Below are 18,136 nucleotides of genomic sequence, written 5' to 3'. Positions count from 1 at the left end.
ATCATTCTAGTTTGCCATTAGGGAAAAAAGAATGCATTAAAATATAGTGTGTTTAGTGGGAACTGGTGTTTAGGGTGTCCAAATCAGATCTGGGAGGTCCTGATTCATAGGCCCACTCTGCCCTGGCAGCTCGCTGGGAAACCTTGGACCAGCAATATACTCTGAGTTAACCCGCCTCATAGGCTCGTTGTGAGGATAAAAGAGAAGGGGAGAGTATGTTAAACCACTTCGGTGTCCTTTTGGGGGAGGAAGTCAAGGAATACATGATGTTAGTTAATAAGCCTCATGCAAGGGGTGGTGGTGAGGGAGCGCACGTGCCCACAGAGAGGGCTCTGAGTGCCACCTCTGGCACCCGTGCCATAGGTTCGCCACCACTGCCCTATGAGAATCGAACTCCACATAGGGAATAATGAAGTGCACAGCAAACATTTCCTTCGCTCTCCCCCCCCCAGCCCCCCGTTTCTGGCGACTCTGAAGTGAAGGATTGGCGTCTCTACTCATGAGTTGCTGCCAACTTCTTCAAAGTAACACAGACACCCCATCCCAAGAGGAAGCCTTTCCAATCGGAGACTGAAGCCTCCGGAGCGGGGAAGGCACATGGGGGCTTTGGGGGCGGGGCTTCCCCTGCTGGAAGCTGACTGGGGGCGGGAAGGAGCCTGGGGAAGCGGGAGAACCCCCGCTGGGACCTGGGGGTTGGCAAGCCTAAACGGTATCTCTCCAGATGTTTTTCACCTACAACTCCCATCAGCCCCAGCCAGCATGGCCAATGGCTGGGGCTGATGGGAGTTGTAGGCAAAAAACATCTGGAGAGCTACCGTTGGCCACCCCTGGGCTAGAGGAGTCTATAAAACTCTAGGCGAGGCTTCGGCCTAGCCTCTTCCTCCTTCCCCCTCCCCTCCTGTCTGGAAGCAGGACTTTTGAGGAGGCCTCCTGGAGAGACAGGAAGTCTTTCAGGCTGGACTCCTAGAAGGCTGCAGGAGGGAAAACCAGTTCCTGGGCGGGAACTGGGGTTTATAGTATAGATTTTGGGAGGGAAGGGGAGTTTGATTTGAGTCTTGGAGACGGGTGAGTCGGTTCTGGCTGGTATGGTCAGGGCCGGTTGTATATTAGGGAAAGAAGGAGCGTTTATCCCTAGTTTGATTTATTTCTTCTGTTCACTATTTTATAATGCCTGTATATAGTTGTACATTTTAAAGAAATTTCTTGCTTGCTTAAAAAGGTAGTCCCTCTGTGCCACCAAGGTTCCCCAGCCGCCTTAGACCAGGCTACTCGGCCAATCCCCAGGTCCCAGCGGGGGTTCTCCTGCTTTCCCAGGCTCCTTCCCTCCCCGTCAGCTGGCCGGTTGGGGGATGCCCCGCCCCCAGAGCCCCCATGTGACTTTCCCCCTCTGGAGGCTTCAGACTCCACTGGAAAGGCTTCCTCTTGGGATGGTGCCTCTGTGTCTTTAAGGCTGGAGGGGGGCGGGGCAGCAGGCAGAACAACATGGCTATGGAAGCAGCCCAGACCCTCCGTTGGTCACACAATTTTTGCAGAGTTTGGTTGCTCTATGTTACTTTGAAGAAGTTGGAAGTTCAGCCACTCGTGAGTAGACATGCCAATCCCCAGGTGAGAGCAGCCCCTTCCCTGCTTCAGAGTCACCCCTGCCATAGGGTATAAAGGAGAATCAATCTTGTGGGTATCTAGGGCTTGGGGAGGGGGTGGTTGTTTTTTGAGACAGAGGCACCAAATTTGCAGCATAGTATCCGGTGCCTCTCTCCAAAACACCCTCCAAGTTTCAAAAAGATTGGACCAGGGGGTCCAATTCTGTGAGCCCCCAAAGAAGGTGCCCCTGTCCTTCATTGTTTCCAAAAGAGAGAAGGCATTAAAATGTGTGCAGTCCCTTTAAAGGTGATGGCCAGAACTCCCTTTGGAGTTCAATTGTGCTTGTCACAACCTTGCTCCTGTCTCCACCCCCAGAGTCTCCTGGCTCCACCCCCAAAGTCTCCTGGCTCCACCCCCAAGGTCTCCTGGCTCCACCCCCAAATTCCCCAGGTATTTCTTGAATTGGACTTGGCAACCCTAATGCCAGGCGCCGAACTTCACGTGCTGAGTTTGTGCCTACCCTGCTGCAACTCAGAAAAGCGCAGGACCTCTGCAAGGAAACGGGAGCAGGGGAAGATCCAGAGTTCCCTCTAAGCTGAGTTAGTGTGAGTTAGCTCACAGTTTTTCAGCCTCCAGCTCACTCATTTTTGTCTCAGCCCAGGAAAAATGGCCCCAGAACAAACTAATTTCTGCAGGAGCTCACAACTTTAATACCCACCAATTTTTATTGAGAACGTCAGCTTTCATGTGCCCTCTAAGCACACTTCACCAGAGGAGGCGATGAGGTATTGTGGCCTGAAATACAAGCAGTCTGTTGATTAAGTATGCAGAGTTTACTGTACTGTCAGTCTGCAGACTTCATCAGCACGCGGCTTGCATTTCCCGGCCGGGCTAAAAGGCGAGAATGGAAAGGAGCCCCCGCCCCCCTGCAAGGAAGGAGGGAAGAAAGGGAGGGAGCCCCCTGGGAGGGAGGCCGGTGCCGCTGGGCGAGAACTCTTGGAGGAGGCCGGAACTGTTGGGGCGCGGAACCCAGGGGCCGGGGGGGGGGTTTCCGGCGAGGCCGGCGTGCTGTGGCTGCTGCACCCGGAAGCCCTGGGGGAACGGAGGAAGCGGACTGGCAGGCAGGAAAGAAGGAAGCAGGGAGGGAGGGAGGAAGTCCCTGGAGGGCGGGAGAAGGCCAGTGCCGCCGGGCGAGAACTCTTGGAGGAGGCCGGAACTCTTGGGGACGGAACCCAGGGGCCGGGGAGGGTCTCCCGGCGAGGCCGGCGCGCTGTGGCTGCTGCACCCGGAGGCCCTGGGGGAACGGAGCCGGCGGACTGGTGAGTCTTGCAGCCCCCTCCTGCTGCTGCTGCACGCCGGCTCTGGCTCCCCGAAGGCAGCCCCGCTCGCTCAATGCACGGAGCCCCGCGAAAGGAGGCGGGAGGGCTTGGCAAGCAGAGAGGGCTCCGGAAGCCTGCAGGGAAGGACCCGCCTCTCCTTCCTGGGAGGGGCTTCAAGAGAGGCTGCGGGGCCCCTGACAGCAAGGAGGGTCCTGTGGATTGAGGGGAGCGGCTTGTGAGTATCTGCATTGGGCAGGGGTTGGACTAGATGACCCTGGAGATCCCTTGCAGCTCTAGGATTCTATTCTTTAACTGGGCTCTCCTTCCTGGGAGGTTTTTCAACAGAGGCTGCCTGGCCCCCTGACAGCAGTGAGGGTCCTGTGGATTGAAGGGGAGGGGCTTGTGAGTTCCCTGCATTGTGCAGGGGTTGGGCTAGATGACCCTGGAGGTCCCTTCCAGCTCTAGTATTCTATGCTTTAACTGGGCTCTCCTTCCTGGGAGGTTTCTAAACTGGGGCTGGATGGCCCTCTGACAGCAATGAGGGTCCTGTAAATTTAGGGGGAAGTGTTTGCAAGTTCCCTGCATCGTGCAGGGGGTTGGACTAGATGACCCTGGAGGTCCCTTCCAACTCTATTATTCTCTGCTTTCAGGGGCTTGGGTGATATTACAATGACTATTTTCCTGTGTTTGTAGGGTCATCCTCCTTACCTCATTGTTTGTACTTGCAAGCAGTTTTAGGGCTCTGCCCCATCCCCCCTTTTTTCGTGGCAGTATTTGTGGGTACTGAGAAACAGCCCTTTTTGGTGGATGTTCTGCCAAGTCCTGAGGGGGGAATTTGTGGAAAGTAGTGAAGCTTTCTATTTGAACACAGGCACTTGAAACAACAAGAAGCACTGGTTTTAGGGGCTCCTTTTAGGCATCGAACACAATTTTGTGTAGTTTGGTGTTGGGAGATGCCGGTTATATAGGGTCACGTTCGAGCTGAGCACGCTTCTTCAGATTCACTGAAATGGAGGCTAGCAGTCCATATCTATAGGAAGAGGGTGAGCAGCAGATTAGCACACAACTCAGTTATAATGTATAAGAGATGTGAGGACCCAACAGGGATAACAAGCTGAGTTTATTTGCTCCCCATATGTTACAGGATGTCTGGCTTGGCACGGGTAAAGGGAGTGGAGTTCAGAGCCTTTCTCACCCGGTCCATTGTAGAGACCGCATTTGTTTGGATCTAATTCTGGAGGGAAACATGGGGAAGCAAATAAATATATGGAAATTGGAGACGGATGTGCAAATCTACCCTTTTTCATTGTGGAATGCTGGGAGTCATTAACTGTTGTCATGGTCTTTAGTCCTGTAAGTGCACTGAGAGTTTCCTTCTAGTTGACAGCAGAGCCCTGAGGAGCTGGTTTTCAGCCTCCCCCAAAGATCTCCTCTTTGCTGGAGACCTGACCAGGATCTGACCAAGTGAGCCCCACTGATCAAAGAGGGGCCCCTCCTTGGTGCTTGGAAGAGGTGCTCTTCCTAGTACTTCACATCTATTGAAAGGATAGAAAAAAGGATGAAGGGGTCACCAGTCCGCCTGGTCCATTTGGGGCCCCAGATTGCCTTAAGAATTAGCCCCAGCAGACAGACTGGACCAGTGTAATGAGAGGCTAAGCTCGTAACATCCTTCAAGAGCCAAGCAGAGACCGTGAACTTTCCCAGAGAACCAAGGAGGCATATCTAAAATAGTCTGGTACATTACATAGCAAAACAAAATAGGAGTCAAGTGGCACCTTTAAGACCAACTTAGTGTTATTCAGAACAGAAGCTTTCATGTGGTCTCTAAGCACACTTCATCAGACGAGGAATCCGGTACAGGGAGCAAAGCCACACCTAACTGGTAGTCAGTGGCTCAGAATGCAAACGGGTACAAATTTAAGATCCAGTCGCAGTATAGTAAAATTATCTGGTAGGGAGTGGTTTAGAATGCAAATTTAAGATTCAATGACAGAATAGTAAAATTAATCCCATCTAGGGTTGCCAAGTCCAATTCAAGAAATATCTGGGGACTTTGGGGGTGGAGCCAGGAGACTTTGGGGGTGGAGCCAGGAGACATTGGGGCGGAGCCAAGAACAAGGGTGTGACAAGCATAATTGAACTCCAAGAGAGTTCTGGCCATCACATTTAAAGGGACAGCACACTTTTTAAAATGTCTTCCTTCTATAGGAAATAACAAAGAATAGGGGCACCTTCTTTTGGGGCTCATAGAATTGGACCCCCTGGTCCAATCGTTTTGAAACTTGGAGGGTACTTTGGGGAGAGGCACTAGATACTATATTGAAAATTTGGTGCCTCTACCTCAAAAAACAGCTCCCCCAGAGCCCCCAAAACCTCCAGATTAATTCCCCATTATACCCTATGAGAATTGATCTCCACATAGGGAATAATGAAGACGTTTCCCTCTCCTCCTCCCTCCCCCCCCCCTTTCTGGCAACTGAAGCGAGGGACTGGCCTTTCTACTCACGAGTTGCTGCCAGCTTCTTTACAGCAGCAGTCACACCATCCCAAAGTGGAGCCTTGCAATCAAGCCTCCGGAGGTGCAAAGGCACATGGTCCTTTGCAGGCGGGGCTTCTCTCCTCCCCCCCCCCGCCCCCAGCCAGCTGACTGGGCGCGGGAAGCAGCTTGCGAAAAGGAAGAACGGCTGCTGCAACGGGGCTGGGTGGGAAGGGAAGGGAGGAGGAGAAGCATCGGGCATTGGAGTCCGTCAAGACCCGCCTGCGTTCGGCAGCCACCTCCACCCGCTCGCTGGCGAGCCAGCCTCCCTTCTCAAGATTCCCTTGCCAGGCTCAGCACCTCCTCCCCGGACAACGCAAATGCTCCTTGGCGCCATTCCCCCCTCCTCCCCCCGCTTCCAGAGTTATGGAAAGCGGGAAAAGAGGCTGAAAATCCAGTATTCTCCCGCCAGGGCGGGAGGCTTGGGAAGCCTAATCCCATCCATAGCCACATATGACTGTTTTATTATTTCTGTAGCTGTTTATCTGTTTGTTTATACTCTGATATATGCCAATAAAGGCTTTTGATTGATAGTAAAATCAACAAATTGAGCAAACATTTGATCTGAGTAGCATGAGCACGCAAAAGCAATAAAACACTAATATGTCAGAATGTGAGAATGTCAATGACTATATGGTATTCAGCCTGGCTCCAAAGGAAGGTATTTATATCTCAGCTTAATACCATATAGTCATTAACAGACATTCTCACATTTTGACATATTACTGTTTTATCGCTTTTGCATGCTCATGCTTCTCAGATCAAAGGTTTGCTCCATCTGTTAATCTTACTATTCTGTCATTGAATCTTAAATTTGCATTCTAACCCACTCCCTACCAGACAATTTTACTATACTGTGATTGGATCTTAAATTTGTACCAGTTTGCATTCTGAGCCACTGACTACCAGCTATGTGTGGCTTTGCTCCCTGTACCAGATTCCTCGTCTGATGAAGTGTGCTTAGAGACCACATGAAAGCTTACCTTCTGAATAAAACTAAGTTGGTCTTAAAGGTGCTCCTTGACTCCTATTTTGTTCTACTACTTCAGACCAACATGGCTGACTACTTGCATCTAATTACATAGCAAAACAAAACAAAACCTGATCTACAAACCACAAGAAGCACTTTTCTTCTGATCCACCGGGGCAATTCTCATTTGCTTTCCTTGTTACATTTAATTCTTTCTTTCTCTCCTTCCCCCTCCCCAGAAAGAAGCCTCTCTTCATAGTCAAGCCACTAAAAGGACATTGACACAGTCAGAGGTGGCCCAAGAGAAGGGGAAGGGGATGGAAGAGCAGGACCCAGAAGGACCTGGAGTTTCGAAGATGGCAAGCAGAGGCCCCCGTCCCACCCTAGCTGGGAGCAACGTTGAATTCTGGGAAAGCCCTGTGCCAGAGAACCTGCCTAAGGACACCGAGTCCTCAGACGCACGTTTCCAACGCTTCACGCAGTTCCGCTACCATGAGGCTGATGGGCCCCGAGAGGTTTGCAGCCAGCTCCATCGGCTTTGCAACCACTGGCTGAAGCCGGAGAGGCTCACCAAGAAGCAGGTAATGGACGTGGTGGTTCTGGAGCGGTTCTTGGCCCTTCTGCCCCAGGAAATGCGGTGCTGGGTCAGAGGATGTGGGCCAGAGGCCAGTTCCCAGGCGGTGGCCTTGGCCGAAGGTTTCCTCCTGAGTCAGGCAGAGGAGAAGAGGCAGCCAGAGCAGCAGGTGAGGGGGTTTCCTCCAGCTACATCCAATTCCATATCTGACCTTATCTAAGGTTTCCCTGAGGGAAATTTGTCCAAGTGTTAATCCTCCAAATGGGAGATTTAAATCCCTCCTTCAGCAGCCTGTTCTAGTAGATAATTTCTGCTCTCTCCAGATAAGTGACCAGGTCTGCTGATGGAAGGGTGCAGAGTCTGGGAGTGGGGCAAGATCCAGTGCCTGGTCTCTTTTCCATCCCATCTCTTACCCCTTTACCTCACTGCTGTTTCAGATGTGGGGACCAAGATGCCCTCTCCTCTGGTAAGGACTCTTAGTGCCTGGAAGCTATTGGGGCACCCCGTGAATGTGATGGGGAGAGCATTAAGGCCAGGAAAAGAATGAAATAGGTTTCCACAGAACACACAGCACTCAATATCCACTAACCCTCATTCTTCTCCAAGGGGATCAGACCGACTCAGCCTTCTGGGGCAGCAGAGCGCTGGAAACCAGTTCCTAGAGGCCAATAATCAAGGGTGAAATGTGGCTTCTGTGCCTTTGCTTATAGGGGCATCTGAGGGGCCACTGTGGGAAACAGGATTGTGCAATTGGGATGACAGGGTGTGGCCGGAAGCCCAGGAGATTTGGGGAGGCCTTGGTGTGAAGCTTCGCACGGAGAGTAGCCTAGATCAGGGGTGTCAAACTCCATTGTTAGGAGGGCTGGAGCTGACACAAATGGGACTTTGTGGGGCCAGGCCTTTTATGTCATAAAATATATGGCCAGGTAGTGGAGATATAAACTTTATAACAGACGCAGACAAACACAGTTAAAGATATTGTTTTTAAACTTAAAATAAAAACTTGCTTAAAACTCTTCCAGTATTTTGTTTGCTGGAAAGGTGGGTCTTAAATCTTCGTTCGCGAAGCCAAGCCGAGAGAGAGAGGGGGAACAGTGAAATTTGGCAGTGCAGTTTTTAAAATAAAACATCAAAAAAAGGCACAATGGGTCTCACTCTGTGAAAACAGTGAAATGGCATTATAAGCTTCTCCCCCACCCCCAAGTTACTCAGGTTGGCAATGGCTTTCAAGTAAAATATCCCCCTTTGGCTGTGGAGTACTCACTAGATTAGAGCCATTCAACAAATAAGCTGGTTGAAAGCATCAACATTTTGTTTGCAGGGACACAACTCCTGGAAGCATGAATTTGAGCTGCCTATAGGAACTCTGAAAATGTAACACTCTCCACTCCATTTGAAACCATTGCAGAGCAAAGAGAAAGCTACAAGGAAAACATGGAACGGACTTTAAAATCCACCCCATGTTTTCCTTGCAGCAGCCAGCAAAGAAAGGCATGAAGAGCCAGGAGCTGAGACTCAACCTGCGATCTTCAAAGGGGGATTCAAAGAGCTTTTGAAGCTCCCAACTGAAGGAGACTCTGCCTCCGAGCTTCAAAGAGCCTGAGAACCGAAAGGGAGGTAGTCTTTGAGGTTAAAAGGGTAAAGATAAGATGGGGCAGAAAAGAGCTCCGTGGGCCTGATCAAAGCCCTGGGCTGGCCGCTTCTGGCACACGGGCCGAGTGTTTGACCCCCTTGCCCTAGATTCCCCAGAAATGCTCCAGTGACATCTGGGATTTGGGCTGAATGCAATGGTGACATTTCATGCAATGTCATTTCCATCTCTGTCTATATCCACCCCCAGCCCAGACTCAAGGGCCCAGCCAGCAGAAGAATGGGATTCCTGGGTTTGTGCTCTGATCCAGCAGGGATGCTGTAACTTTAGGAACTCCAGAGTTCTCAGGGCACGTTTGAAGTCTGAAATATGTTGGCAGAGATTTTCACCCCGAGGCTCATGGGTACTTCTCTTCTGCCTCTCCCAGGATTTAGTAAAAAGTGTGAAAGAACGTGTTGAGTGTACATAGGGCTTGTCTCAGACGCCTGGGAAGGGGGTGCGTGAAGCAGGGAGTGACAAAGCAAATGGAATAAGAAGTCAAACCCCTCCCTTCATCCTTTCTATTATGAACAGGCAGTGGAGAGACACTGTTGAGCCGCTGTCTTGCTGGAGGTGTGGAAACGGCTGCTTTACCTCCAGTCCAGGTAGGGGAGATGAGCGGGAGACAGCCTGGGTCTCCTTTTCTCGGAGAGGGGGGGGGGGCTTTTACTCCCAGTTTTTACAATGGTCCGGATCAGAGAGGATCTAAATGCAGCTTCCTTTACCCATGTCAAAACGTATATCGTGTTCCGCCCCAGACTCCTCCCTTCCAGTGTGTAATGTCTGTCCGGCTTCCTTGGGAGGTGATGGGCTCTCCTTCCTTGGAGGTTTATTTATTTTATTTAGTTATTTTGCGGATTTCTAGTCCGCCCTTTTCCAAGTGGGATTCAGGGGTGATTACAGCATAATAAAATAATTAAATCACACAAGAAGACAGTTAAAATTAAACAGTTAAAACCATTAAAAAGAAAGAAGACAAGGCAGATGGCTAGATGGCCGTCTGACAGCAATGAAGATCCTATGAATTTAGGGGGAGGGGTTTGTGAGTTTCCTGCATTGTGCAGGGGGTTGGACTAGAGGACCCTGGAGGTCCCTTCCAACTCTAGGATTTTGTGATCATTGATGAGGGAATCTGCTTTTTCTTTCAGTGCCCCATTTCCTTTGAGGAGGTTTCTGTCTGCTTCACCCCAGGAGAGTGGGCCCTGCTGGATCCGGGCCAGCGGACTCTCTACAGCGAAGTCATGCGAGAGAACTATGGAAGTGTCATCTCTCTGGGTAAGGAGCTTTCACAGGGGCCTAAGGTGTGAGTTGGTACCCCTGGGAGGATGCTGTAATCAAACTGTTGAACAGCAATACATCATGTTGAGGCCTTTCCAGCTTTGGTGAGGGGCGACTGAGACCAGTGTTGTGGCCGTCACCGAAGCCTGAGAAGGTTTCCCGGATAACAATGTTTGGTAAAACCATTTGGAGAAACCATATAATGTTTTTGTACATTACAACAGCACAAGAAAGGTCCATTCTCAGATTACAGTATTACAAGACAAGCAGGCCCGTACCTAAGGGAGTCCCCAGGGGGACACGGCCCCTCCACCCAACCCCCCCTCAACATATATGGCCCCTCCTTTCCCTCCGCTCTTGCGGCCCCTGATCTCTGCGCTGCTGTTCTTGCAACCCTCGCCCGATCTCCTTGATTCTGTGGATTGGACGTATATGAAGATTATATTTCAAAAGTGTGGGTTTGGGGAGAAATGTTTAAATGTGATTGAGGTGATATACTCTAAATCCAGGGCGTTGATAGGAGTTGATGAATCAGTAGAGGGATATGTTCAGGTAATGAGTGGTACGAAACAGGGATGCCCATTATCTCCTATGCTATTTATTTTAGCATTGGAACTGTTAGTGAATAAATTAAAAAAGGATAAAAGAATTATAGGCTTTGAATTTCCAGGTAAAGGGAAAATAGATGGGAATCTTTTAATGACATGATGACATGCAGATGACATGATGATGTCAATTAAGGATGTGGAGCCTGTGGCGGCTCCCTTAAAAAAGATATTACAGGAATTTGAGGAGGTGTCAGGGTTGAAAGTGAATTTTTCAAAATCTTCGATGGTGTGTGTCAATGTAAAACCAGGTTCACAGCAGCTTCAAAAATTTTGGGTATTCCTATAGCAAATAAAGTGGTGAAATATTCAGGGGTTAATATTCCTAGGAATATAAAAAAAATATTTGAGTATAATTATAAAAGAATCTGGTGTGGAATTCAAAGTAAAATGAGGGACTGGAGGAAAAGGAAAGACTCAATAAACACTAGGATTGCTATGGTTAAAATGTTTTTAGTTCCTAGGTTGACGTATTTTTTTTATGTATTGCCTTGGCATATACCAGAAAGCGTATTAAAGGGGTGGCAAGGAGAAATAGATAGATTTGTGTTTGCATCTAAGAAACCAAGGACAGCCAGTAGGTATAGATATTATGGTATAAAAGATGGGGGATTCCGAATATAATTTATTATTTTGATGCATATCAATTAAGGCATTTATTGATTTGGTTGGAGGGAGAGTTAGGAGAAGAGATGAATGGAATAGAAAAGGAAAATTTAGAGGTAGTAGGAGGAAAGGAAAGTTTATTTGATAGAATCAAAAGGAGAAAGAAGGTAGGTGATAAATTATCAACTTTTATGGGGCCCAGTAGGGTATGGGAGGTGGAAAAAAGAACTTGCTCCGGAGATATCATCTATTATTAAAATGTGGTATTATGATAAAGTTGCTCCTTTAAGGGGATCGTTGTCAAAGGAAGTAGGGGATAAATTGAAGAGGATGACGATTCAAGAATTGAAAATGATTTGGGGTACAGATAGGATGGAGATAGAGGAGAATAATATTTTGAATAATATTAATTGGTTGTTAAAAAGTCAAATCTCCTCATTGTTGAAAGAGGAAGAACTTAAAAATATTGGTAAAACAATTAATACTCCATTTGAAAAATTGGTGAAAGAATATGAAGAAGATAAGTCAAAAATAGTTTCAAAATTGTACAAGATTTTGTTAGGTACAGGGAAATCCCCGAGAGATTTTATGAAGGAATATTGGGAAACAGATATTGAAGAAAAAAATTTAGATGAAGATTGGGAAAGGATTTTTAGATTACCTCCTTTTGTTACAACATCTAGGTTAATGCAGGAACAGGGTTTGAAGATGATACAAAAATGGTATTATACACCGATTAAGCTGTATTATATTTCTAAATCAGGGAGTAAAAATTGTTGGAGGAAATGTGGAGAAATTGGAACCTTCAGTCACATGTGGTGGGATTGTCCCTTAGTGAAAAAGTTCTGGGTTCAGGTGGGCATAGAGATAACGAAGATTATGGGAAGTAGAATAAGCATATCTAAAGCAATGGCACTTATTAATTTGGATGGTGTAAGGTTAAGATCAAAAGAGGATAGTAAATGGATTAATTTGATGATAATAGCAGCAAGACAAGTGATAGCAAGGAATTGGAAAGAAGCAGAGGAACTGACAATTAATCATTGGAGGGGAAAAAATGAATAATATAGTAATTATGGAGTTTTTAACGATGAAGATACGCAGGATGAATGGATTAAAGGTTAGGGAACAGGAGGAGGGCTGGTTTAGAAAGATGGTGAGGTATTTGGAAAAAGTTAAACGATTTAAGATGATTGGTTGGTTAATAAGGAATTGAATGAATTGGAAGTTTATATAGAGTGATGGAGTTGTACTTGGACGGGAAGTTAATGTTTATTATTATATGGAATATAAATGTTATGGAATATCATTATGTATCTATGGCCTGGTTTTCTCACAGAGGTGAAATGGTGTTGGAATATATTAAAAACAACAAATTTTATATAAAAAAAAGATGAGATATAGGCTCATTTTGTCAATGAACTTCTTCCTCAAGAGTAGTCCTTCTTATTTCTTTCAGGGCTGTCAATGTCTTCTAACAATGGAATGTAAATGCTCTTCTGCAACATCTCTTTTTTTCAAGTTCTCTCATCGTGGGATAAACCATGGCGATAACAACAGGACACACCACAAAGCTGAATGGAAATAGATAATTTTTAAATTTTAAGATATTGTTAATTGTTGGTAAAAACTTACCACTCAGTCCCACTTAAGTGTGTGTGTGTGTGTGTGTGTGTGTGTATATATATATATATATATTTACTTGGAGCTTAAACCAGTCCTGCACCACTTCTTTAATCAGATACAAAAGCCTTCTGGAGCTTGCTGGCAAATTGCTCTCTACAATATTTTTATTAGGAGCAAGCCATTCCTTTTGATGACAGAAAGCAAGCTCCAAAAGGATTGAATGGTGAGTTTCTGGGTGCACATTAGACCTTTCTTGTAATATTGTAATGTGAGAATGGACCTTTCTTGTGCTTTCGTAATATAAAAAAAAATTTATGGTTTTTCTAAAAAGAAAGGAAAGGTCCCCTGTGCAAGCACCAGTTCTTTCCAACTCTAGGGTGACGTTGCTTTCATAATGTTTTCATGGCAGACTTTTTACGGGGTGGTTTGCCGTTGCCTTCCCCAGTCTTTTACACTTTCCCCCCAGCAAGCTGGGTACTCATATTACCGACCTCGGAAGGATGGAAGGCTGAGCCAACCTTGGGCCAGCTACCTGAATCCAGCTTCTGCCAGAATTGAACTCAGGTCGTGAGTAGAGAGTTCAGACTGCAGTACTGCTGCTTTACCACTCTGCGCCACGGGGCTGCTTTCTAAAAAGGTTTTACTAAACATTGTTAGCCAGTACACCACACTGTTTATTTCTCTTGTTGCGTGTAATGTGAAATGTGATCCCGTTTTGTTGGTGTTACTGAGAAGGTGTCCCAGCCGGAGGTAAAGGTGGCGATGAAAGAGAACCTGAGAGAGAATCCGGAAGGGGCCAGATCCTCATTTCTGTGCTGCTTACATTTACAACACCCCCTCCCCCCTGGATGGGATTACAAACATCCCCTTTGACTGTGACCTGGAAAAGATCCTGTCAAGAACCAAGCCTGGGTCCCACTGGTATTATACTTCTACCTCTGTAGTGTCAGGTGGTCTGAATGACCCAATCGAGGGTCCTCCTTGATGGAATCTTCCAGAAGCTGTCAGCACCCACCCAGTCCCCCCTAACTCCTGGTTACACAACTGGATACGGGTTCTCAGGATTCACCAAAGCCAGCCTTGAAAAAGATAAGCTGCGGGGGTGGGATGGGGTGAAATCACCAACACCTGCAAGACAGACAGACCATTTAATACTCACATTCACCCTCGAGGGGAACTAGGCTGCTTTGCCTCACAGATCTGTCCCTCTTACACTGGCTGGGATTGCGTCTAAGATCCTGACCATGGTTCCAGAAGAATCTTTACTCTTGAATTTATTTCCTTCCCGATAGAAGAATGATTACTTTTTCTTTCTCTCTCTGCAAATGAAGCCAGAAGTATAAGAGAGACTTTGGTGGAGAAAGACAATCGCCTTGCATCCAAAGAAAAACTGGGGAGTTTCTCAAGAGGATCTCGGGAGCATATTTCCTCCCCAAATGAGCTGTCTGACAGTAAGTATCATTCAGTTAGGCCAAGAAAGAGGCAAGGCATAGCCATCGGGGAGTTTGGATTGACTTCGGAGCAATATATAGTTATTTATTTTATTTTTATTTCTTGCACTTGTATCCCGCCCTCCCCAAACGGGCTCACGGCGGCTAACAACGGTCACAATTTGATGAAAGATTCAACTTATAACAATAAAACATTATTAAAACATTCAAATATTAAAACAGTTTAAATGCAGTTCAGATGTCACGCTCTGTCCGTTTTGAATTAATTTCTGATGCGCTTGTGGGGTAGATAGTACACACCCCCATAGATGTTAAAAGTGCCTCCGTTTAGTTATTAAAAACCTGCCAGAACAGATATGTCTTACAGGCCCTGCGGAATTGTGATAAATCCCACAGGGCCCTGGTCTCCTCAGGAAGGGCCTTTCAGAGGGCGGGCGCAGCCACGGAAAAGGCTCTTGCCCTTGTAGTGGTAAACGGGCATCCTTTTGCCTGGGGATGTTGAACAGATTTAATGAGCTTGATTGTAGTGCTCTCTGGGGCTCGTGTGGGGAAAGGCGGTCCCGAAAGTAGACAGGTCCCAAGCCATATAGGGCTTTAAAGGTCAAAACCAGCACTTTGAACCAGACTGAGAACACCACAGACAAGCTGTGCAGCGTCTCCAGTGCAGGTTGGTACAGTCACACAGCCCGCTGCGGGGGGAGGAGTCCTTCTGGGGATGTCAAGAAGAAGAAGATATTGGATTTATATTTGGCCCTATACTCTGAATCTCAAGAGTCTCAGAGTGGTCACAATCTCCTTTACCTTCCCCCCCCCCCACCGCAACAGACTGTCAGGCGTGGGTTCATTGAAGATCACAAGAACGCAGACTTAGTAGTTTTAAACAAAGTTGCATTTATTGGAAGCTTCAGCGTTACTCCAAACAAGCAGGTAAATTGGATCTGATAGAGATTGTTTCAATCTATGGCCATTTATCCCTCTACTTCAAAGCAATCGCATCTATCCCACAGTTCCCAAAACAAAAGGCTGCTTTTGCATATTCCCAGCGCTTCCCCCTTATCTTTTCCGTTGGTGTTCCATTGCCCAGAGGCGCTGGCCTTGGAGCCTCCGGGGAGGAGGTGAGAAGTTGGCACCTACAGCCGGCTTCAAAGAGCCTTGGCAACCTTTGATAGTCCTGGGAAACGGCTTTCTACTCTTCCTCCCCTCCCTCCTAGTTGACCCCGTTTCTGTGTTAGTAAGAAACAGCTTGCAGTATTGATGTCAAGAAGAAGAAGATATTGGATTTATATATGGCCCTATACTCTGAATCTCAAGAGTCTCAGAGCGGTCACAATCTCCTTTACCTTCCCCGCCCCCCCGCAACACAACAGACACCCTGTGAGGTGGGTGGGGCTGAGAGAGCTCTCCTCAGAAGTTGCCTTTTCAATGACAGCTCTGCGAGAGCTATAACTAATCCAAGGCCATCCCAGCAGCTGCAAGTGGAAGCGTGGGAAATCAAACCCCGTTCTCCCAGATAAGAGTCCGCACACTTCAGCACTACACCAAACTGGCTCTGGAAGAGGCAAGGAATAGCCATGGGGGATTTTGGATTGAGTTCAGAGCAACATTTGGTTGGTACAATCACACAGCCCACTGCAGGGACAGGAGGCCTAATGGGGACTGGGACTTGTAGGGTCAGGAGCTCCCTCTGAGCAAGAGCACAGGTGTGGCTCTTGTAGGGATGAGGTATCCTGAAAGACTAGATATCTGGGGAGGGTGGGAGAGAGGTTAAGATCAGGCAAGCCGAAGGAGGCCGATGGGCCCTCAGTCCTTTCCTCCTGCAGTCACATCGATGCTTTTAGAATTTACCTGTCCTCCAGGTGTTAATAGGATCTCTCTTCTTATTCCAGCCCAGGATGATCAGAGCAATGCGGGGGGTGAGGAACTGGATCAGCAGTTGCCAGATCGAGTTAAAAATGTGGACTTGAAAGAAAACATCAGGAATCCAGGCAGACCTAAGAGAAAGAAAGGCAGCCATACAGCTGAGAAGAGAGATGGAAGACAACATAATGCACGTTTTCCAAAGCAGAGGATAATGAGGGCAAGTACATCCGTTCAGTGTGTAAAGCACTTCAAAACCAGATCACAGCTCCCTATGCACCAAAGACAACGAAGAGGGCAGAAATCGTTTGAATGCACAGAGTGTGGAAGGAGATTCAGTGAGACAGGGAATCTTCACAAGCATCAGAGAATTCACAAAGGAGACAGACCTTTGGACTGCTCAGAGAGTGAAAAGAGATACAGTCAGAGCGGCACTCTTCAAAAGCATCATAGAACCCACACAGGGGAGAGACCTTTTGAATGCTCAGAGTGTGGAAAGAGATTCAGTCGGAGTGGCCTTCTTCAAAGTCATCAGAGAACCCACACAGGGGAGAGACCTTTTGAGTGCCCAGAGTGTGGGAAGAGGTTTAGTCAGAGTGGCACTCTTCAAAGTCATCAGAGAACCCACACAGGGGAGAGACCTTTTGAATGCTCAGAGTGTGGGAAGAGGTTCAGTCGGAGTGGCACTCTTCAAAAGCATCATAGAACCCACACAGGGGAGAGACCTTTTGAATGCTCAGAGTGTGGGAAGAGGTTCAGTCATAGTTGCAATCTTCAAAGGCATCAGAGAACCCACCCAGGGGAGAGACCTTTTAAATGCTTAGAGTGTGGGAAGCGGTTCAGTGGGAGAAAGCATCTTCAAAGTCATCAGAGAACCCACACACAGGAGAGACCTTTTGAATGCTCAGAGTGTGGAAAGAGGTTCCGTCAGAGTTGCCATCTTCAAAGTCATCAGAGAACCCACACAGGGGAGAGACCTTTTGAATGCTCAGAGTGTGCAAAGAGATTCAGTCAGAGTTGCCATCTTCAAAGTCATCAGAGAACCCACACAGGGGAGAGACCTTTTGAATGCTCAGAGTGTGGAAAGAGATTCAGTCACAGTTGCAGTCTTCAAAAGCATCAGAGAACCCACACAGGGGAGAATCCTTTTGAATGCTCAGAGTGTGGAAAGAGATTCAGTCAGAATTGCCATCTTCAAAGTCATCAGAGAACCCACACAGGGGAGAGACCTTTTGAATGCTCAGAGTGTGGAAAGAGATTCAGTCACAGTTGCAGTCTTCAAAAGCATCAGAGAACCCACACGGGGGAGAGACCTTTTGAATGCTCAGAGTGTGGAAAGAGATTCAGTCACAGTTGCAGTCTTCAAAAGCATCAGAGAACCCACACAAGGGAGAGACCTTTTGAATGCTCAGAGTGTGGAAAGAGATTCAGTCAGAGTGGCCATCTTCAAAGTCATCAGAGAAGCCACACAGGGGAGAGACCTTTTGAATGCTCAGAGTGTGGAAAGAGATTCAGTCACAGTTGCCATCTTCAAAGTCATCAGAGAACCCACACAGGGGAGAGACCTTTTGAATGCTTAGAGTGTGGAAAGAGATTCATTGACAGTGGCCATCTTCACCGTCATCAGAGAACCCACACAGGGGAGAAACCTTTTGAATGCTCAGAGTGTAGAAAGAGGTTCAGTGAGAGATGGAAACTTCAGAGGCATGAGAGAATCCACACAGGGGAGAGACCTTTTGAATGATCAAAGTGTGGAAAGAGATTCAGTCAGAGTGGCCATCTTCAAAGTCATCAGAGAACCCACAAGGAAGAGAGATTTTGAATGCTCAGAGTGTGGAAAGAGATTCAGTCAGAATTGCCATCTTCAAAGTCATCAGAGAACCCACACAGGGGAGAGACCTTTTGAATGCTCAGAGTGTGGAAAGAGATTCAGTCACAGTGGCCATCTTCAAAGCCCTCAGAGAACCCACACAGGGGAGAGACCTTTTGAATGCTCAGAGTGCAGAAAGAGATTCAGTGGGAGTGACATTCTTCCTAATCATCAGAAAACCCACCCAAAGGAGAGAGCTTTCCAATGCTCAGAGCGTGGAAAGAGATTTAGTT

General features: G+C 47.4%; 1 protein-coding gene across 1 annotated transcript; it reads left to right on the top strand.

Moving 5' to 3' along the window:
• Positions 1–16,514: 16,514 nt before the first annotated feature.
• Positions 16,515–17,588, top strand: LOC132567497 (zinc finger protein 418-like; the record flags this gene model as incomplete). Its single annotated transcript, XM_060233176.1, has 1 exon — positions 16,515–17,588. A coding segment is annotated over one exon (1,074 nt), but the record flags the coding sequence as incomplete, so codon positions are not given.
• Between the last annotated feature and the right edge of the window lie 548 nt (positions 17,589–18,136).

This window comes from Heteronotia binoei, chromosome 2 (assembly GCF_032191835.1).
Source record: "Heteronotia binoei isolate CCM8104 ecotype False Entrance Well chromosome 2, APGP_CSIRO_Hbin_v1, whole genome shotgun sequence".
NCBI lineage: Eukaryota > Metazoa > Chordata > Lepidosauria > Squamata > Gekkonidae > Heteronotia > Heteronotia binoei.
Note: the sequence above shows the minus strand (reverse complement) of the source record. Positions and strands in the feature narration are given on the sequence as shown.